This window comes from Homalodisca vitripennis, chromosome 3 (genome assembly GCF_021130785.1).
Source record: "Homalodisca vitripennis isolate AUS2020 chromosome 3, UT_GWSS_2.1, whole genome shotgun sequence".
NCBI classification, from domain to species: Eukaryota; Metazoa; Arthropoda; class Insecta; order Hemiptera; family Cicadellidae; genus Homalodisca; species Homalodisca vitripennis.
Window position 1 is genome coordinate 144,532,567 of NC_060209.1, and position 23,612 is coordinate 144,556,178.

At 33.1% G+C, this 23,612-nt stretch overlaps 1 protein-coding gene across 5 annotated transcripts; it reads right to left on the reverse strand.

Annotated features, from left to right (window-relative positions):
• Nucleotides 1-542: 542 nt before the first annotated feature.
• Nucleotides 543-19,616, reverse strand: LOC124357630 (protein tramtrack, beta isoform-like). Of its 5 annotated transcripts, XM_046809594.1 has the most exons (6): nucleotides 19,414-19,616; nucleotides 10,339-11,168; nucleotides 6,635-6,799; nucleotides 6,030-6,203; nucleotides 5,024-5,100; nucleotides 1,693-1,919 (listed from the first exon to the last, which is right to left on the reverse strand). In XM_046809594.1, the coding sequence occupies exons 2-5, from the start codon at nucleotides 11,158-11,160 to the stop codon at nucleotides 5,059-5,061; spliced, it is 1,203 nt and encodes a 400-aa protein (XP_046665550.1). In that variant the 5' UTR covers nucleotides 11,161-11,168; nucleotides 19,414-19,616; the 3' UTR covers nucleotides 1,693-1,919; nucleotides 5,024-5,058. The 5 variants fall into 5 exon arrangements, with proteins under 5 accessions (XP_046665546.1, XP_046665548.1, XP_046665547.1 ...); XM_046809590.1 differs by lacking the exon at nucleotides 5,024-5,100 and having other exon boundaries at nucleotides 543-1,919; nucleotides 19,414-19,613; XM_046809592.1 differs by lacking the exons at nucleotides 5,024-5,100; nucleotides 19,414-19,616 and adding an exon at nucleotides 19,330-19,390 and having other exon boundaries at nucleotides 543-1,919.
• Nucleotides 19,617-23,612: the final 3,996 nt, after the last annotated feature.

A 23,612-nucleotide genomic window follows, 5' to 3' on the forward strand; every position in this document is an offset into this window, starting at 1 on the left:
TTTTCCATCATTTAGTGTATTCCTTGGCCTTATATTTCTCTGATTATAGAGGCAGCAATCATCAATTATTTTATTTCGGTAAGGGTCCTTCTAATTCTATTCAGATCAAATGACTCGGAACACATTGTTCATGAACAATAAATTGTTTTTATTAGAAAGAAGGAGTTAATAATGTTCTTTGGTTTATCTGAGTTAAGAGATGGATTTTACAAGTTCCCACTAGTCATGTGTGTTTTTACAATGTCAGGTTTGTTACACTATCCATTTTCATTTTTATACAATAAACATATCTTACTATTACTTCTGAATTACTTTTAGGTTTGTATTTCACCACTACTTGATTTTAAGATACTTAAGTAATACAACTTAAAGAGAAAAATATGCATCTTCCTCGACAGTTTATATTATCCCAAGCAATGAGAACATTCTAAATGAACTTGAGTGAAACTTCTTCAAAACTTATTTCCATACAGTAAGAGTGAATGCCCATGTCAGTTTCTGTGTGAACATGTTTTAAAAATGGAAAAGAAATAAACAAGCAGTTTAAATCAAATATAACATTTATTATAAAAAAAGTATCTTATTTACATATCCTTGGCACAATTTTGTATAACATTATATATTGAGAATACAGAATAAAAGGGGATTTTTACATCTATACTGAAATTCGAGTCATGAAAATACAAAATAACCAACAGGATGATTGTGAAGTTGTAACTTGTTAAAACTTTGGTCTTCAAAAATATTTATGTAGTGTCTTGTGACAGTTCTTTAAAACTGTATATTACATTATGCTTAAAAATTACAACTAATACAAACAATATATTGGAAAATCAGTGTAGTAATGTAATAAAAATCACAACTGAATATATAACCCTCTCTTATATTAACTTAAAAACCTCTGATTTGTTTAAAAATGTATAAAGAACATGATTACAAATACTCCAATAAACTAATAAAAACTAAACTTTGAAATGTTTGGAGTTTAGTAACACTTTTAAAACATGAAAATAAATGGTATAAATACGAATATTGTACTTTAGAAAACCATCAACATTTATAATAATAACCAGGTGGCTAACTGAATGCAATAAAACAATGCCTCTGTCTAGCTAATCAGGAGGATGCTAAAAAACGGTTAATACAAAAAGGATTGAGGATCCACACCTATGGGATGTATGTTTAAGAAACTGTGGGTGTGAAATTAAATGTTAGCAATATAAACATGTTAGGAGAGTCACACAATGATGTATGGTGCTACAATGGATTATAATTAAAAGATTTATATAACAAATCCTCAATATACAGGATCCAAATGATTTATTCCTCTTCCACAAAGCATTAAAATAAAATAAAATAAAATATACATAACAAATATAAAACTCAGTATTCTATTAAAGAATGTTTGAATATATAAATAATGTAAACCTAAAAGTTTGTGTTTAAAATCAAATATACTATTTATTTGATACTATTTAATTTGTGTAATCTGTGTTACTAAATGAAAGATTAACAATGTTTTATTCATACTATATCTTGCTACGGGCAGGTGACTCACAATGTCAGTGACAGGTACAATGAATAAATCCTGTGTCCAGTAATAAAATGGCACATGAAAATTCCCGTGTTGAAGGGTTAGTAGACTTAATTCTCCAATAAATTGTATAGTGGAATGGTTTAATATTCAGGTAGTCCTGTGCCACCCAGTTGTATTATATAAATTGATGTTAAAAAACAACAAAACACAAGATATAAACTTATTCATTTGGTGAATCAATACATTCACTGTGGAGAGCACGCATGTGCCTCAAGTAGTTACTCTTGACGTTGAACTGCCGGCCGCAGATCTTGCAGGTAAAAGGACATAATCCTGTGTGAGTGCGGACATGGATCAACATGGACGCTCGTGACTGCAACACCTTGTAACAAACAAAAACATTACTTAACTGATGCTACGTCAGCTATTGTATCAACCACGGATGCAGAGCATGTCTAATCAGCACTTTGTGCACAAGAATAACAAGAAACAGGTGACTTCAGACTTCGAGCACCTCTACTCTCTATACGTCAATCAGTGATCGGTGTCCAATCTACTGGCATCACTGTGAATTTGTCATGAGTACCCAGTCAATCCGACATTGTCCACTCTACTTTAGACTACAGAATCGATTTTATGAATTTTCATTGGGGCTGTACTTTTTCTTTAATTCTGTTAGTTATAAAATAGGGGTATTAAAAAAAGATATATGAGACCTCTTACATTAAGTTCAGTTTTGTACAAAAAAGTGTGTTCTAATTTATTTTCTTTGTATTTACTACACTTTCAAATTAAGCTTTTACAATGTTTCTTTAATACCCATATTATAACTAACAAAATTTAAAAGAATACGAACAGTCCTAATGAAAATTGACACCTGGTCAGCAGTCTCATGTAACTACAATCGGGTTAACTGTAGCACAAGTGTGCAGTGGTCCCTGAAGATTGAACACTGACTTACTCACGCACATAGAGCAGGTTAAGATGCAAAGCATTGTCTAGAAGTCTCCTGTTTTTCTTAATCTGGCGCAGAAAGTATTAGTAGACGTTATATTTTATGTAATTTTGTATTATCTAATGTGATTAGGTACTATCAGATTTAATTGGCTCAAACTAACAGTATTTTATTACTTGGGAAATAATGTTTCTTCTGAACATGAAAACCACTGAAATAATTCACTGATTTGGATATAACTTAGCACTCATTCTAATTCTTTTTGAAATTTCTTGATTAAAAGAGGCTTCTAACACCTCTAAATTGATTCCCAGTATAGAGTAAGAAAAAAAAATAGCAATACTGTTTACTAATATAGCACCCAGAAATGTGTTTTGATTTATCAAATTCATCTTTCCAGTTCATTCAGTCATTATTACTATATTTTAAATAATATGGTGATAATTATGTGAATACACACCCAAAACAATAGTACTTTTAGTTTTTTAGCTGAATACAACATGTTTTATTGCTTTGATGAAGTGTCGAGCAATACTGGCTTAAATTTAAATTATCAATAATATTTATCCTTCAAAATAAAAAAGTATGTCTAGGTATTTATAAGTTCTTGCACTGCCAATGTGTTTCTTAGTTCTTTAAATACGTTTTAATGTTTCTTTTCTTAAAGTAAGATAAAATGTTAAAGAATACATATTTATTGTTTTAATATTATATACTGAAGTAGAGTATGTAAGAGTTGGTAACATTTCATTACAGTGATATTGTACCTGTACATAGAATACCAGAAAAATTAAACTACAACTTGATTTGTAACTGCCCATAGTTCAATTTATTCTTCAGTATCTGGTGGAAACAGACACGCAGACAAAAGTAGAATTTTGCAAGGACCCTTTGTATTAGCTTACAAAAATAAACAAAATTTTCAAGTATAAAGCTTAATTCATTTTCGAAATATCACCCAAAGTTACTGACTTTGCTAATGCTTGAAACCAAATCCCATAGAAGGCCAAGTACTATCACTAAACTCTATCTTGTCTGTATACAAATAAACGTTCCAATATTGATCTGGTGAAATGCAATATTTAAACATTTCCTGACTGTGACTATTAAAGCTTCCTATATCTCTTCTCTTTGCCACTTACAGGTCTTAGCATACGATTTTACCTTTTTCTTTCTTTATGTTATTTTATTACTTATATAAATGTTCTTTTCATTGTATGTGTACTATAATGATGTAAAGACGCTATTGGTACATAATAATAAAAAAAATCAACACAAGTAAGTATTGAAAAGAGCCAACAGAACGTAACTAAGCTCTGAGTGACCTCCATGTATTACAATATTAAATGTTAAAATTTCAAATGACTGTACCCAATTTGTTTACTCCGTGATTATTTTTTTTTGCCATCATTGTTACCCATAAGACCAATGTAAAAATGTTCTCTTTATATTCAGTCAAATACCACAGAGTGACATGTACATCAAACTTCATGTTACATATATAGATATAAAGCTTGATGCAAAATTTCAAGGCCTTAGGTGAATTTGTTACCAAGGACATCTGTGGACTGACAGACAGAGAGAGAAATGAAATTTGTCCAGCCCCTAGAGTAGTAGGTTTTGCTAATACTCCGTCAACTAGGCACTACAGTTGGCTTTTATTCATAATAACAACATCAACAAACGCTTCACTTTAATTATTGGAAAATAGGAACTAAGATGTGGGAGGGAAGGGTGCTTGCTTCTCTCACAGTAAGAATAGACCTAATAACAATTATAATTTGAATAAATGTAGAAGATTTTTTTCAGTATTTTTACATTACAGAATAGGTCAAGCTTACGAATCTTCCTCTATAGAAACAAAATGTATTGTTTACTTTAAAACCACTTTTTTATAACTTATTTAATTCTGTTTCCCAATTGTTTTAACCTAAGTTCTGTCCCAATTATAATTTCTGTTAATATTAACCCATTGGCCTACTAGTTTATGCAGCCTCCGGACTGCACAGTAAATCCATACTACAGTATGAGACATCAAGACAAGCTGGGATTGTAGCTTGATGTTGCCAGCTGTATCAAAAGAATAACTAGTGATGGGATATTGATTGAATTCATCAAACCAGCAATAGTTACTACTCATCTATCTTACTGAATACTTTACCTTCACGATTTAAATTAACACGTGTTTACAGTATGACACAAACATGAGCAAAAAATTAATAAAAATGTGCAGAATAATCGAATGCAAAAGAACAAAAAGTTTTTAAACAACTCGAACTAAGCGAGATGTCATCATTGTGTTGCCTCATACTGAGAATCAACTGATGGGGCAATGCTGAATGGTGAGGGGGAAGTGGGGTGCAGTAACTGCTCATACAGCAATTCTAAATCACCGTCACGCTCAAACTCTTGCTCGACATCATTAAAACCCAATCTACCAAGCACTGTCACTTAAAATATATCTGTTATCAATACATCAATCAATTTCACTACTTCGTAAAACGCCACATCATGCCATTATACACACTCACTGTTTGTTTCCTTGAGTCAGCTGCCTGTGATGCGATCATCTGCTTATTTTCCTCTCCTCAACTGCTGTATTGTCAGTCTGTAAAGTAAAATTATTCCATTCCCACCATTCCATACAACACAGAAACGAAATTAAGCCTGAATAGTACTGATATTTTGTGAAAACGGCGAACTACTTAGTGACGAGATGGTGCATAAGCACCAATCTCAAAAGAACTAGTAGTAGTAGTAGTTTGGGCTAGGTGTCAGAGTATTTCACAGTGCATAGCGCTAACGGCGAAATTATCTCTTCAAAGTACGCCAATGGGTTAATAACTTTATAGTGTTGTAACAGCTCAGAAAAATAAATTCCATACACTTCTCCGGGTGGTGGTGAGTGGTTGGGGTTCCATAACTTTCCTAAAGAACTTACTTTAAGATGGGATTTTAAATTAAAATTAAAAATATCCAAGTATTTATAAACATTACGTATTTATCCTGGTTCATAAATACCTGGCTATTTTATACCCCCATGTGTGTAAAATCATTTACAATAATTTTGATTTAGTTACCATAATATAGTAGGAATTAAACTAGAAGGACTAATAAGAACTATGTTTACAAATTAACTATAGTACAGCTTTCTCATTAGTTTTTACAGAATTTAAAAAGTAACCAATTCGACCTTTTATTAATAATTTATGTCAAGTTTTTTTATTTTTTAATATAAACTTTTTAACATCCTCAAAACACATAAACTGAAATTTAGACTTAATAAATAGTTATAACAATTTATTATGAAGTTTGGCTTACCTGGCTACCAGTTTCGGACTTTCACAATAAAAACAGAATCCACTTACTAATGAAGCACCAACTGACTCAATCCAGCAAAAATAATTTGGAATAAAATATTCTAATAATTAAATACATTATGAGATTTCCACTAATAACCAGCATATGTTTGCACATTTAAGCCTTGCATACCTGACAGGAATCTGTGGTTATTTCATATTATGTCATATACATTACCTTGCTACAAACTTTGCATTGAAACTTGCGTCCAGCCACTTTGTCGTTGTTTTCAGTCAGCTGTTCTTCAGTGTGAGACTGAATGTGTTTCACCCAATCTGCCGGCACCGTGAAGACCTTCTTACACATCTCACAGTGTAAAGGTGGGAATCCCGTACTGTTGTCAGCATCCAACTATAATATACAACAATGTCACCAGTAAGCCAAACATGTTATCGGGATAGATTTTTTAACTGTTATTTTGTGGGATTCTTTCTACATATTCAGGGATATTTTTACAAACAGAAGAGATTAACAAACCAATTAAATCATTTAGATCCGAACTGTATTACACTAACAAGTATAATGTTCAGTATGGCAAAAGGTGCAAGATTGAACTAGATAGGGATCACCAACTTGTGTCATCTATATTATAATGTTCATCTTAGTAGGGATTCCACAAACTGGAATATAAATTATACAAGAGCACAAGGAGTATAAAAGGGGCAGGAGAAAAGAGAAGTTGGCAATAATAATAATAGGTTACAACGTATTATATCCCAATAATAATAATAGGCTACAACGTATTATATCAAAACAACAAGCAGTTCAAAATGTACACTCACAGCATCACCACGTTTCCCAGAGGCAAGAGCAGTTGAGGGATGTTTCTGCTGAATGTGTTGAACCCACAGGGCTGGAGTAGTGAAAGTCTTCTTACAGAGATCACAGGTAAGTGGAACATAACAGTCGTCACCCTCCACTTCTATTTCCTCTTCTGATACTGCCTCCTATTGTAAGAAAATAAAAGATACAAGCTTTTCCCTTGAAATAAAGCAATTTTCAATTACAATACAGAATATTCAAATAAGTTCAAAACCAAGTTACAAATTCAATACAGTAAAATGTTATTAATTGTACAGAGTGAGGCAGACCACCCGTCTATGTATAGCGGCTGAACCGAGAAACCTTCCTTCTTTGTTTTAAGGAAATCCCACATATTTCTATCCCATAGAATTTGGAAAAATAATTTTTAACACCCAAAAATGTCTAAAAGTGGTTCTGTTTGTGTGGGAGGGGAATAGTGGTCAATTTTGTAACATTTTCAAATGTAAAGGTAGGTAAAGCTGTATCTCATTTCTAAAGCCTCTATTTACTGATCATTTTGAAAAAATGTTTAAATTAATATCTTTTCTTGTTTACAGGGTGATCCAAAATGTCAAAGTTAGTTGTATGGTTTCACAGTATTTATTCTGTTACTTCGTTAAAAATTTTTAGTAATCAAAATTTTTAACAAAGGTTGCCAAAGAAGTACTCTTTCTAAAAATATGTTCTAAGAAAACATTTGCATCCTACCTTTTCAGCACATTTCAACTTTTTTAAATAGTTCAAATTAAATTAAATTTTACAAATCTGAAATAAATTAATTTTAAATGTTTAAACGTAATAATTTAAAAAACTAAATTTGGCTATTATTACACATATCAATACCTCTCTTAAAAACTAAAATTGTCCGTACTTAAAGTTTGGCTTAATCTTGGATGGTTGAGAAATGACACCAAACATACAAATGTTATGACATTTTGTTGCATTTAGTATGCCATTGTCTTTTTTTACCTTTGCCTTATGAGTATTCAAGTGTCTACCACTTGTTTTAAAAACACCTTCTGTATAATCAGAGGTACCTTATATTAAAAGCTCAAATTCCTATCAAATTTAAATCTTGATTACGATTGATCTATTAGTGACCTGTGATGGATTTGTTTGATAAGAAATCATATAGCAATTTCAGCTATGTTTTAACTTGTTTTTCATTAGTCAAAACACATATTTGTATGTTCAGTAAATTTCTACAGTATAGATCTCCCACAACTATAGATCCTTTTTGAACAGGTTTAGGAGAAATTATTAAAGGTAATAATCATGCCTTATGAGATTTTATTTCTTTTAGTCGGTTTTCTGCTATGTTCATGTGTATTGTCTGACAATATGCCATTCACCATTGAGGAAGATTACTAACTTTATGGTGTTAGGTGAATGTTCAAAAAGCTACACAGCTGCAGCTTCTCAATGTGACCCGGACCGTGAACATCATTCGCAAGAGGTTTTCTAGAGACTTGCTAGTTGTGTTCGTGAAACTGGAAATGTACAACATGACCACAACAAATGGAAACAACTCACTAGGCCTTTACGGGATAATAACGTACCAGACATTTTAGTTGCGATTCAGTTCAATTACTAAGTGAATTATCTAGAACAGTGGCTACCAATACAGGAATTAGCCAATAATCAGTACTCAGGATCTTTAAGGATAACAACATGAACCTATACCGGATTTCACTCATCAAGAACTGAATTAAGATAACTACCTTCTAAGAATGGATTTTTGTTTGTGGGCCCATGATAAAATGCATGAAGGTGAATATTTCTTTTGTAAGGTTCTATGGTGCACCGGAGCAACCTTCCAATAGAGAAGTGGAACCGTCACAATATAAAGTTCTGGGCTTTTGAGAATCCCCACTAGATGCGTGAGATAGACAACCAAATGTACACAGATGGGCCAAGGGATCTGCCAGCCAGCCACCCGATGAGTGGGTGGGTTAGAGGGGCGTCTTTTCCAAGAACATTGAGCTTTCTCTTAGAGCCCATCCCTTGGTATTCTCGTGACCCAAGAGACAAGAACTGGAACATTTACTGATTTATTCGGTTATCTTGTGGTTATATTCAAATAAATAGTGTTCCGATAGTCCAGTTCTTTGAAATTAATCACAGAATAACAGCGTGCAGGTGAGTTATTGCCTATGGCTAGTATAGCCTCAGCCACGCGCTCACATCCCTTGGCTCATCTGTACTGGACCCTCAATACTTGGTGTGGTATTATAGATAGCCAAATTGTTAGCCCGCTTTTTTTTAAGACCACTTGGACAACAACTTCATGAATGCCTAATTTATTGTTGAATATTCCTAAACAAACTATCCAGAAATGTGGGTTATGCAGAGTAACACAGCTCTCTACTCTGGATGAGGAATATCCTAAAAAATTGATTGGGGAGATGGATCACTAAACTATCCACCCAGATCCCTGGATTTGACATACATGGAGTACTACTTGTGGGGAAGGTTAAAAAAAACACATAATCAGGGCTGTTGTTCACTCAATAAACAGACAAGAGGTCTTAAGGGCTGTAGAAAACTTGAGTTCCCGGGTAGAACTAAGAACTCTGTTGAGAAATAATGGATTACAGTTAAACTGTAAATAAGTAATAACTGTAAAAAAATAAAAAATAACTGTAAATAAACTGTAAATAAAAAATCTGTAAATAAGGATAGATTTTTTTTCTGGGCAACATAATTGTTGGACTGAAATAGTTTGAACTTATATTGTAGTGATAATATAATCAATTAAATTAAAGCATCCAACAGAGAAAAAGTTTAAAAATGGTAAAATGAGTTTAAATTTACTAAGAACCTATGGCAAATGCAGGAGTTAAAAATGCTGTACTGCAACAAAACCTCAAGAAAATTAGTATGTTTGGCACCATTTCTCTACCATCCAAGATAAAGCTAAACTTTAACACACTGACTGCGAAATTTTTGCCTATAAGGGTCACTGGATACTGAATAAAACTGAGCAGTCTTGCATTCCTAGGCAACGCGTCGCACCGGCTATCCTGTAGTACGGCGCGCTAGGGTCTTTTGGCTCGCCGGCTGAATGTGTTAAACACAAAATTTTTCAGTTTCATAAGAAAGCTATTGATAGGAGCAGTAAAAGATATAGCTTGAATTTTTTGAATAGCTATTTGAATTTTTTAGAGTTTACAAGTTTGAAATATCCTAAATTTGAAATATGCTGAAAAATGAAAATTGTAACACATTTTTAGAAATTATAAGTAGAAAGTATTCTTGGGTCTTTGGTAACTTTGGAAAAAATTTTGATTTGCTAAAACCTAGTAGCAGTAAAAAAATAAAAAAAAAAAAAAATAAGTAAAGCTGTAATTGTTGACATTGCTGGCACCCTATACACAAGAAACAAAACAAATTTTATTTTTTTTCAACATTATCAGTGAATAGACCTTTAAAATGGTGTACAGTTCGACCTACATTTACATTTGAAAATGTTTAAAAAATTACGTATACCCCTCTAAAAGTGCCATTTTGGGTGTAAAAATTATTTCCTGAATTATTTAGGTTCGAAATATGGAATTCTTTAGGTCGTTAAAACAATGAAGGTACGTTTCTAAGTTCAGCCACATACATCATGGACAGGTGGTCTGTCTCACCCTGTATAATAGAACTTAAAGCCCTCCTATAGTTGTATTAATAACCTTACTTCTTTAATGATGCTATCATCCCCATCTGTGCTCTTCTGGTCTTCCCAATCTGGCTCATCCTTTACTTGGATTTCTTGCTCTTCCTTAATCTCTACTGTAACTTTACCTCTCTCGTTGCTTCTATTGTCACTCTCTGAAGAACTCTCGTTTGGGTTCCCCTTTAGTTTTTTCCTAGCTGGTGGAGGATCATTAGGGGAGTTTATTCTTGGGAGTTCATTGGCACTTGCAGCACTTGCAGGGGTTTTATTAAAATTAATAGCATTAACACTTATTGCCTTTCTTACTTCTGGAATCAAGATTTGACGGTTCAGTTGAATCTTTACTGAGTCTTTTTTCAAATCAGAACCGGTTTTGTTATGTTGATCTGTGCTTTTGTTATTTTGATCTGTACTTTTGTTATGTTGATCTGTACTGCTTGCAGTTGAATTTTCATTTGGTTTTTCTTCAACAGGACATAAACCAACGATTTGAAGAATAGACGCAGCTTTCATAACGTTTGGAAGCTGATCATGGTTGACAATCACTTCCCCTCGGTATATGTACTGAAGGAGGACACTCAATGTTGTGTAACTGATATCAGAAGGCAGAACAATAAACATTTTGGCAAACATTTTTGAGCTCTTCTGTGCCACACGGAACATCTTATGAAGATAAGAGCTGCAAGCTGACAGCACGAACTGATGAGCAGGTATGTATTGACCATCTGCTGTAGCCAGTACAACATCAGTGAAATTATCAGTGTTATACAGCTTTGATATAGAGGAATGTAGATGTAAGCCATGACGATTCCAGTTCAATTTGTAACTTCCCTGAAGCTCCATTATGAAATCTGAAAAGTTATTTAATTTTAGTAAAGAAAATTGTTAAATTCACTTTAACAGTATAAATGGGAAGTGGAATATATGAATAAAATGGTTGGAATGCTCAGACGCACAAAAAGAAGCCTACAGTGAGACGCTCCCGTTCAGCCAGCACCCTGATGACTCTCTTGGTCTCCAAGATTGATGCAGCAGCACAGTCTCCTAGATGGATGGACTAATTGAGATAAAAACTAAATTTTACATATGTTAATAGTTTTTGTGCAATATATAAAAATTCTTTCTGGAAATGAAAGTATAGGCCTACTATAATGAAGAAATTGTTGAAAATGGTTTTAAATAGTTTTAGGTAACATGGTTCAAGTAAATATTATCCATTAATCTTATAAATAAAAATGAATCGCAAAATGTGTTGGAAAGCGATTATCTCAAAAACGGCTGGTTTTGTAAAATATTTGTTGAAGTCCAAGGAAGTTTTATGAAGAAAAAGTTAAGAAAAGTTACCTGGAATATTTTGGAATTCAGAAAAAATTGTAGTTTTTTTGTTTTATAATACAAATTAAACTGGCACTAAACAGCTGTTGACAGTTATAGTTCGACAAACTTTCTGAAACATCTGTTTACATTTAAATTTTATCAATAATAAGTAAACAGTGCTTGATCGGTAATGTAATGCATATAGTAAATAAAACATTAATATATAAATTTTACTCCAGATTGCGCCAGTGACGAATTAAAATAATCTAATGCATTAAATATTGTTACAAAACTAACCTTAATGAACAAAGTTATGCATGTTTTCACGTAAGTTAATTTAAACTGGTGGGCTTCCTTGACATTATATTACATTTTAACAATGGCTTTATGGGAAAACAGAGAAATGAATACTAACAGACCTCAATGATTCAAAAAACTATTTGCCAAATATGAGACTCGACTTACATGTGGGTGCAGTTTTCAATATTTTGCAATAATGTATAAAAAAAATACAATACAGATAGGCTACTTACTTTATTTACAAAGGGAGCAAGAAAAAACATACATAAAAATAAATTAAAATCATAAAATTAAAATTGTTTTATTTTAAACATTAAATTTTAAAATTTTATCTGATTTTATAATTCAAATAAATACTTAAACTTATAGCCTACTTTCCCCCCTACAGATCCCATTGTTTACGGGGAGCAGGTCGATGAAAATTAAAAAAAATTAGAAAAATTTTTTATTGCATTTTTTAATAGTTTAAAGTGTGTATTTTAAAAATATGTAAGTATTAATGCTCAAATAAATTTATAAATTACCAAAAAAAATTCACAAACAAAAGATGTTCACTAGTTTTTTGCAGCAGTTCGTAAGATGTTGGCTGACACAATCATATATATCATGTGTGTTAGTTATAAGTATGTTATGGCTTTGCTCTGTTGGTCAACCTGGTACTGACACTGGGAATACAGATGACAGAAAGAATATTGCTTTATTTGTTTTGATATGCTTAGGAGGTTATGTTATATGTGTTTGTGTCGGATAATTGTGTTTTACTAAAAGTGTTGCACTTTTATTCATAGTTAGTGGTAGATTAGGAGTGTGTATTGTTTCTTGAAGTTGTTTTTAACAACTTCTTATAACCATGCCAAGAGCAAAGGTTAGTTACAAAACTAAATCTAAACGTGAGTTTAGAGGAAACAAGTACCGTAAGTTGGACTCTAAATCTAGGCCTACCCAAACAGATTCTGCTAGCCCTAGCCCTAGGCCTACTACTAATGCAAACATTAGCTCTGCTTCTAAAAAACTGTCCTTTGATAAATATGACAATTATGAAGGAACTGGAATGGGTAGTGTTATTTTGGATCTTAGTTTATTTAGTGAGCAATTAAAAAAATTTGTAAAATGTAAATTCTGCGATAGCGAAGACTGCATAGAACTTTGTACTACGGATAAGAAAAGATTTGGATTGGCTGTGAATATTGAACTGAAATGTTGTGTTTGTTTGGAATCAACTAATTTTTACAACTCTAAAAAAAAATGAGAATGGGAAAATATGAGGTAAACTTGAAATTTATTTACGGCATGAGAACGATCGGAAAAGGTATCAGTGCAGGTAACATTCTGTGTTCATTATTAGGACCTTACCTTTACCACCTCAAAAAATAGGACCTTGTAGTAACATAATATATCAGGCTGTTGAAAAATTGTGCTAGTGAAAGTATGAAGCAGGCAATTGAGGAAGCTGTGTCTGTAAATGAGTGTGAAGAAACGTCAAAAAGAGATTTGACGGTTTGTTTAGATGGGTCTTGGCAAAGGAGGGGGACACAAGTCACTGAATGGGGTTGTCAGCGTAACATCATTAGATACTGGCAAGGTGTTGGATGTTTCCATAATGTCCAAATACTGTCAAATCTGCACTGTACATGAAAATAAAAAAAAAAATAAGTACCTGATCATATATGATGTTCCAAAAACTACGAAGGGTCAAGTGGCGGCATGGAAGTTGCGGGTGCCCTAGATGTTTTCCGAAAGTCCAGAGATCGAAATGTACGGTATGTACGATACTTAGGAGATGGTGACAGCAATGGTTTTAAAAAGGTGGTTGACGATAAGCCATATGGAGATGAAGTAGAAGTAAGAAAACTGGAATGCGTCAATCATGTCAAGAAGAGAATGGGGAGCAGACTAAGGGAATTGAAGAAACGGTTGGGAAAAACAAAACTAAAAGATAATAGAGCAATAGGGGGCAAATAGAATAGGCTAACAAAATAATGACATAGACAAGCTGCAAGAATATTATGGCCTAGCTATAAAAAGAGGTGGATCAGATCTTCAACAAATGGTTAAAAATGTGTGGGCAACTTATTTCCACAAAAATATCGAATGATGACACTCAGGCAACATGGCCTATGTCCAAAGGGGCCGGAGTCGTGGTGCGGTTATAATAAAGCCCGAAGCCCTACATCAGACTTTCAGCCATAAGTCACACCAATTTGCCATATGAAGTGATGGTACAGATCAAAACAAATTTATAGAGATTTAGCCAATCCGGATCTTCTAAAAAAAATGCCTTGACCAAAAAGACTCAAAACCAGAACGAAAGTTTTCAACAATGCCGTCTGGTCTAAGGTGCCTAAAAATATTTTTGTAAGGCTAAACACTCTAAAACTTGGCATATATTGATGCAGTTTTAACTTTTAATAATGGATTCACACCAGCAAATTGGATGTGTATAACAAGCTAGGAATCAAACTGAGCGAGAAGTCTGTTGCCGCATTGCGAAATTTTGATACAATACGATTGAAAAAGGCAGAAAAATCTGCTTTAGACATGACCAAGGAGGCTAGAGGTTGCTAGGAGGAAAAGAAAACTTGCATTAGAAGAGGAAAATGAAGACCCAGATGACCCTGAGTACGGGAGCTGGGATGTTTTAGCAGCAAAAGGTTAGTTTAGCAGTCATTTTTGCCTTTAACCGGACATTTCCCGGAAACTTGGTTTTTTTCATATAAAGGTACATGTATCTCAAAAAACTATAAATGCTAGAGAATTGAAAATTGGTATGCATATAGAACAGTGCAATTCCAAATGGTGTTGCATCTTTTATCATTCTATCTAAAAAAAACAAATGAGAAAAAAAAATTTTTTTGGTATAAAAAATAATTTTTTTACACACAATATTTAAAAAAATTCCTAAAAAAAATTTTTTTTAAAGATTTTTTTACTAAAGTTGCCAAGAGATGTTTATAAAGGAGTACTCTTTGCCTACAAAAAAATTTGAAGGTTGTAACTTACTTAGTTTTGACAATACATGTACCTAAAGTTTGTAAAATTTAACATGCGCGGGATAGGAACGACCCGCTCCCCTTAAGAAAAGTAGTGACATATTTGGTGAAACACCACACAAATAAATTAAAATGCCAAAAGAGTGCTTGGCACTAAGACATACAACCTGTCATAAATGATTGGCACTGTCTGTACTACCCTCTCAATAAGAACTTAACACTGAAAGTATTAAAAAGCTACGGTACTTTGGTATTATCAGGAGGCTAGTATTTTTGAAACGGAGACCCAAAAAAAACTACATTAGAAAGTAGAGACTGTATTTGAATTACTGTAAAAATTAAATGTCATAATGACGATTGATTCTTGTATTGCGTCTCCCATAAGGGAGCGATGTCGGCGAGAAGCTACTTCTTGTTATTGTAGGATATAAGTAGGCTATCATAAATATGTTACTAGTAGTTCCATAAAGATAACCTTTAAGAGCCCTAATGTTATTTAAGTTTCAGATTGTCCAACTTTTCAGATGTTAGATCACACTGGACGATTAGGCACATGGTCTGAAGTCGGGAAATTACTATTCGGAAATGCCACTGATCATTAGTGAGGGCTTCGTTGTCCAACCTGCACTTCTGGAGGAAACAGAAATCATCTCTCGAGATAGTACCTAAATTCAAACTCTCACTGACATTGCTTCTCTTTGGTACGCAGAAATCGAGAACCAATTGTCATAATGTCATGAAATTTTCACAGCAAGTCAAATAAAGTTTTGTTTTCTAATAATGTAGTTTTTTTAGGTCCCCATTGAGAAAAACTGTTAAAATAATAGTGTGGCCTCAGGATAATACCAAAGTACCAAAACTACAGTAGAGTATTTCCAAGCATCCATACATGGGTATGTCCATGTAAAACAGGACAAAAATATTGAAAAAATATTTTTATGAAATAACCTAGGTTTGAATGTTTTCAGATAAAGATTATTCTGAGCAATGTTGGCAGCATTGGCTTTTTAGAGGAAAAATTTTATTTTTGTTGGTATTTTGTGTTTAGTTAACACTGTTAGCAGAGTTCATTGATGGCTGTTTGTTAAGTCCTCACATCTCAATTTTATAACTGATTATACATTAATCTAGAAGGTAGCCAGTACCAAGAAGCCATCTTTAGAACAAAAAGCTAACTAAAAATATGCTTTTTTTACATTTAGGTTAAGAATTGTTTCTTTCTATTACGTTATGTTACCTTACTTCATGTAACGTGAGTTACCAAAATTACAGATTTTTCAAGTTTACTTATGTAATACACAACCAATAACAATAATAAAACAGATTCTATTTAAGAAAACTATTACAAGTATGGTACTATTTTTTTTTAATTTTTAAATTTGTTTCATTTGCAGCAATTTCATATAAGTTTTTCTGTAACGTGAGTTACTGTAAAGATATTTATTCATAGCACTTAAAACATTGTTTATATATTGGAGTTAATACTAATACAAAACAAAAGCTCTTAACATAGTTAACCTCAAAACAATTAAATAATTATGGTACTATTTATATTTGTATTGGTCAGAATATAATGCTTGTTTTAATTGTTCAAACATACTTCTAAATATAAGTGTAAACATGAGTTACCGAAATTTGTTCCAATATTTTGGGTTTGATCTTATGATTTTAATAAATATAAAACTTGCATTTAACTTAGATAACCTTACCTTATAAGCTTATATAAATCTTTTTATTCAGGAAATTATTATTTGATTTTATTAGACCCACTTCAACTACACACCAATATGTTGTAACGTGAGTTACCACTTCAACCTAGAAGTGAGTTCTCGAAGTAACCTTTGTCTTTTATCTTTGCTTATTAAAGTATTCCCAAATGTACAGTTCTGGGTAGTTTAGTAGGAGGTAAGATTAATATTAAGCCTAAAAAATTAATCTGTAATATTTTAAGATTAAGAAATAATCTTTCAAACTTTTCTACTAAGCAAGAAAATATATGAAGTGCCTGTTAATGACCCAATTGTTCCTTTGACAAGTAGTGGTACAGTAAAGAAATATTCTATATATAATCTGGTGTACAGTGATGACTCTGACCTTTCTGATGAAGAATCATCCGTTCCGAGTGTTTCTAGTGAACTAATTAGAAAAGAAAGCATCAAAAGTGAAACTTTTGTCCTTGTGCAATTTTCAAGTGAAAAAGACTCTTTTATGTTGCTATTTGCCAAAGTGGTAAATTGACAAGTTTGGAGACGTTGAAGTAAATGTGTTTGAAAAAGTGATAAAAAACTGTTATACATTCAAACCGATCGAAAATGATGTTACTTTTCGTCAAACTTGGACAAATTTTGAGTGCTCTGCCTCTTCCAGAAATTAAAATGAAAGGTGGAAGATATTATTATTATTTTAAAAACAAAATAAATATCAGAGAAAAGTAAAATGCTACACAGACTGTCTAATTGTTTTAAGCGTTAGTGAATATTCTTTATATATATTATATATACAAACCATGTAAAAATGTAGTCTATAATTACCATAAAGTTATTTGATCTTATCTTTTTATTCTTTCATAGTTGTGTTATAAGAAAATACTAACTGGAAGTTATAGAACAGGCCTAAAGCAAAAAATATGTTGTTTTTAGAAATAATAAAACATGTTTTTACAATGGTAAAAAAGTTGTATTATTTTTACAATTAAAAACAAATATTTAATTATGCCAAACTAAAATAATTAAGTGTACTGATACTAAAGTAGTTATTAAACACAATTCAATATATAAAATAACATAACAAAATTTATTTCTACAAATAACAAATGTCCTTAGGAAAGAGACACAATGTAACATGAGTTACTGTAACGTGAGTTACTGTCAATTGGGTCAATAGTTATATTATTAAAATTATGTTTTCAGTTCTTATTGTTGTAGTTGTCACAGTTAAACTACAAACTCTTGAGTCAATCTTAAGTATTTAGATTAAGAAAATTAAACATTTAGGACAAAAGTTGTTTCATGTTAAAGTTTGCTTTCAAATTATGATGTCCTTTTTGTGTAACATGAGTTACCGAAACTAGAGAATTATTATTACCTTAATTATTAGTCTGAGGAAGTTGAAATCTGGCCAATGTGTATTATAATTTTTGCTTAATACTGCAAGATATTTTTTGCTTAATATTATGCTTTAAAAATTAAAATGTTTCAACAAATAACTTAGGACCCATGTTGAAATGTAACGTGAGTTACCATGGACATGCCCATGTATACGTACTTAATAGGTGTCATGTAATTTGATGAAATAGGCTAGTCGCTATCGATATAAAAGTATCTATAGTCCTCAATAACAATCATAAGTTTTAAATTTAAATATGAATTTTAATATTTACAGTGATCGAAAAAATTATTATAACCAATATTATGAAAACTGAAGACGACCATATTTGCTCCTCTCACAGTTACAGTTGTTTCTTTCCCACAAATTTCACATAATGGGCTTTTCAGTATGAATCCAAAATGTTGAAGCCACTAAAACATGTCATCATCTTTCAAAGCAATGTCGTGTAGTTTTCTAAAATTGACTGCCATTTTTAATATGTTCCTTATATGTAAAATTGAAATATTACCGTACGTGTATTATTTGAAAGTGTTTACAGCTGTTGATATAGGTTTTTTAAGTGAATTGTGTTTAAAATAATTAATCAGTATCGATTGATTATATCGATGGTTGTGATTAAGTAATATCGTTTGCCAATTTCGATATAAAAAACCAGGTCCGCTTATCGTACCCTACCCGGCCGCTTATTAAAGTCTCCCTAAAAAGTTAATAATAATAATTATTATTATTAAATTATTATATTTTATTATTTAATTATAAAAAAAATTTAATTATGAATATCTATTGGTCAAATATTTTTATATTCAACTGGTAGATACTTCTAATCGATAGTTGATTCAATTGTCATCAACTATCCTGGTGGTCAATTATTATACTGCAGCCAGAAACTTAGCACATTGTATAACTAAAAATATTTTAATTAAATGTTTGAATTGAATACACCAAATAGCATATTAGGAATCATATTAGCACATGTAATTTAAAACAAACATGAGAAGTTCTGTTTGTTTTACAGACATGAGAAAGCACATGAGAACTCTAACCTCATAAGTGTATTGTTCTGGACACCTGTTTGCACGAGATTATCTCAAATATAAACAAAACAAGATTTGTTTTCTATTAAAATACAAAGTTCTTCTTTAATACCAATGAACAACAAATATACTAACCAATAAATATTTACAAACTCAGTTTCTTTGATGAAGCTTGAGAATAAATAAGGTTTGGTGGAGAAAATGCACGTTTCAAAAATATTGACTGCAAAATTGATTGTCATATAGCCTATTCGTCTACTTACTTTTAAACAAATACAGTTTCCCAAGAATACAACTAATGTTAAACCACACAAACGATACCAAATATTCTATAAATATAAGCTTACCTAATGAACAAATCCTGACAAACTCAAAACTTAATAGACAAAATTAGTTTTTAGTTGTAACGATGTAGCCGCTCTTTTCAATAACAACAAACATTCATAAGCAGAATCAGCCGCCACCACCTACACCAGCCAAATTCCAGACCAGCCAACCGCAGCTGGTTAGTTCTCTCCTGTTCAATGTTCACCATACCCAGTTGGGCCTGACTAGACTGCTAATCTAAATCGATAGACGAGACGCATTATCGATTTCCAACCTGAACTCAACCTGCGATCGGGTAGTCTCGTTAATCATCGATTGAAGTTCGTTCTCTGTATTGACATACAATGATACAGCAACACTGTTCAGAATGGTAGCTTAATTCATTAATATTAAATTACTATCGATTTGTTTACAAACATACATTCGGTGGTGATTTACGTAACTATTTCAATAACTGTAAGCAAATATTAATTTCTTATAATTTATTAGAACGAGTATACAGTAAGATAGGTTCAATCTTCGAGAGTAAAGCATGTGTAAACTGTACTTTAGCAATATATGCCAACATGCATTGTGTAAACTAAGGCGCTCCAACGAAAGTTAGCCCGAATAATATGTTCTCTCCGAATGAAACACAGCCTTAGTGTTATAATTGATTTTTAGAACACTTATGGGATAATAAACCGTTCACTGATCAACCATATTTTTCTAATTATACAAAATTTAGCTATACGATATCTTATGAGATGGGGGATGTAAACAGTTAATTCTGATTATTCCGACTCTCCAGATGACCACCTGGAACCAGCTGATCCCTACCACCCTCCTTTGCCTTTCTCATTGGCTGCTGGATGAGGCTTCATGCTAGTTATTTGACGTGCCTTAATTTGCGAAATTGCAAGCTGTTTGGTGCTCATGCAATGATTTAAACTGCTGATTTCTCATTCATCCACGACTAACCCATCGTTCAGGAGTACTTCAGTAAAATTACTTCTTTGGTGATAGTTGTGTTACATGCAGTCCCTCAAAACGGATGGGGGGTTTCGCTCTTTCCCAAGTGATTCTACAAGGAGCTAGTATATATGGTGGTACAGAAGAAAATAGCACATAAACATTCATCGAGCAGACTACTCGCGCCTCTCCATATTACGTGATGCTTGCAAGAATCTTAATCGCAGGCGTTATATGAGCTACTTGAACCAAATAAAAAATTCAATTCCATATAACCCCAGTAACTTCTTGAACTTTGTTCGTTCCACAGACGGACCTCCTGGAATACAACCTAAGGTTACTCTTGATAATCATTCCTGAGAGGATCTGCAGGAGAGGGCAGATATGTTCTCCGAATTCGTCATCTCTGTCTTCGTCATCACCTTAACTTCATCACCACTCTTCAATTTTTATATTTTCTCTTCTTTGGCGAGAATCTTGTTCTTTGTATCAGAAGTTTTGAAGCACTTAAAAAACTGGATGTTGAAAAGGGTACTGGTTCTGACAACGTTTTTCCTTCGACACTGCAGTGACATCCTGGCCTACCTTCTGACGACTATTTTCAACTAGTCCTGGTGTTTTAAAAACACTCATATCATCCCTTGTGCGTCAGCTCCTAGAGTATAGCTAGCCCTGTTTGGTCCCCCTACCAGCTTGGCCTGATGCATGAAGCTACCTAGAGTAAGTTCATAAGACTGGTGGGGATGCGTCAGGGACAGCGTTTTAGGGATGCGCAACATGCTGAACTTCAGGCTGTTTCTTCTTCCGGATGTTCAAGTCAGGCGTGATGTTGCCGATATCTTATTTCTTGTTAAATTGCTCCTCTCCCAAGTGGAATTCTGTACTACTACTCACCTACTCACGTGGTTTTGACTTCTATGATCCACTTGTGAGATTAGTGAGGTTAATAGTTTATGCCATACCACTTAATGTATTCAATGAAATTGCCTCAACAATTTGAAGAAGAGTACTGGCTGAGTCCCAACATGCAATTCAATATCGTATTAAGTAAATGAGAGAGAGAGAGAGAGAGAGAGAGAGAGAGAGAGAGAGAGAGAGAGAGAGAGAGAGAGAGAGAGAGAGAGAGAGAGAGAGAGAGAGAGAGAGAGAGAGAGAGAGAGAGAGAGAGAGAGAGAGAGAGAGAGAGAGAGAGAGAGGTGGTTGGCCGAAGCCCAGCGGTCCCTCCTCCACCCCTGGTTTAAGTCGGAGACTTATTCACCAGGCCGCTTTCCTGAGTTCCTCTTGAGCCTTCCTCTTGATTACTCTTGATCCTCTTCCGGGCACTCTTGTTGTGCCTATCCAACACACCTCTCCCCTCACCTAGCACTTATGTACTAGGATCATCGGAATTTTGAATTCTTCTTTCGTTTTGTTTTTATCAGCCTATGTTCTTATGCTCCTCTTCAAGCTGCTTGCTGTCTTCCGGCATTTTCTAGGTCATGCTTCTTACTCCCTATCCGTCTACACATACGTGAAAGAAAGAGAGAGAGAGAGAGAGAGAGAGAGAGAGAGAGAGAGAGAGAGAGAGAGAGAGAGAATTTTATCATTTCTTTATTTTCCCTGCCCTGGTTTAGCCCAACTGTCCACTCTTCTACCAGGGCAGGCTCCATAACGTATACAAAGTTTTTACTACAATATTCAGTTGTGGCTTAAACTATATGTTACAGAAATCATGTTTACACTTTTACATTTACTCGATAACTATTAACTACTACATTCATATAAGATATTACTATTCAAATTCTATAAATATCTTTCTATACTATGTTCAGTATTACGTATATTGTCAAAGAAAAATCTTATTTCTCGTTATACTATTAGTTTAACATGCTTTTAGGACGTTTAGACATACACACTTACACTACTCTTTTTTTACTTACACTAATATTGGTAACTTTATATCGGACTTCCAGACTGTCTAGATTTATTATACAATAAGCTTTCAATATGCTTTGAGTACATTTGAGCAAATGCATATATAATTTTATCCATTTTTCTTTTAATTTCTTTTTTAACTGATATATATTACTACAATACACTTTGAAGTTAAACATCATTAAACTATAAAAATTCAACATAAATCAAATTATAAAAAATAAACTAGCCTAATACATAATAAATTACAAACTAGGCTAAAATAAAGAAATCTTACCAAAGCGTTGTGGCACGCCTAGGTCAGGAATCACAACCACCATGTTGTTTGTCAACTTCACTAACTCTATAACCATGCACTTAATCAAAAACTATACAAAACACTAATCATTATAACTGAACTACGGAATACAGGTCACAATACGTCTTCATTCGTCTACTGACCACCTACGACTGACCAGAGGGCGCTAGACAATGGTAATCGTCACGGCAGACCAAAACAAGATGGCGGAAATAAAAAGGAAGGGGGCAGGAATAGGCCCTTTCATTATTATTGGTTCATGCGAGATGCACTTCTTAAAACCATATTGTGACTCCGCATTGGTTTATTACAAATATCTGGTCCGTTTGATACTTTTGGTTTTCTTTAGTTCATTTTTTAGAATTGGCAACCAAAGCGGCCTAATCTCAACTGATGGTTGACAGATTGGTTGGTCTGCCAATTTAATGTATGTTGCCTCAATTAATTTCCTTTTGAAGAAATGTGGTTCCCGATGTATTATGTTGGCTGCATCCCAATTCATACGATGGTCTTCGGACCAACAATGGTGTGCAATTTTTTATTTTTCTGTGAGAACCTTTCTCGTGTTTTCTTTGTGCTCTTTGATCCTTACGTTTATTGGTCTTTTTGTCTCGCATATGTAGCCCATTCCCTATTGCAACTACATTTTATACTGTAAACACAGTTTTTGGAATCCTGTGTGCCATTTGTTGGTTTTGTTTTTGCACTTATTTATTACTAATTGAGGGTATCCATTGCTTCTGAGATCCGATTCAACTTTCTTAAATTCCTCTTTTAATCCATCTTTATCTGAGCACAAGCTCTTTGCTCTATAAAACAACGAGTAGGCTACTCCTTCTTTGACAGATTTTTGATGGTTGGATTAATAATTTAAATATTTTCCTGTGTGTGTTATCTTTCGAAAAACAGTTGTCTTAAGGACATCCCTATCTCTTAATACACACACATCCAAAAAGGGAAGCTTGTTTTGGACTTCCACTTCCATTGTGAGGCGGTTGGAAGGAGAAATACTATTAATGTGATTCGAAAAATTATTTAATTCAATGTCTTCGTGAG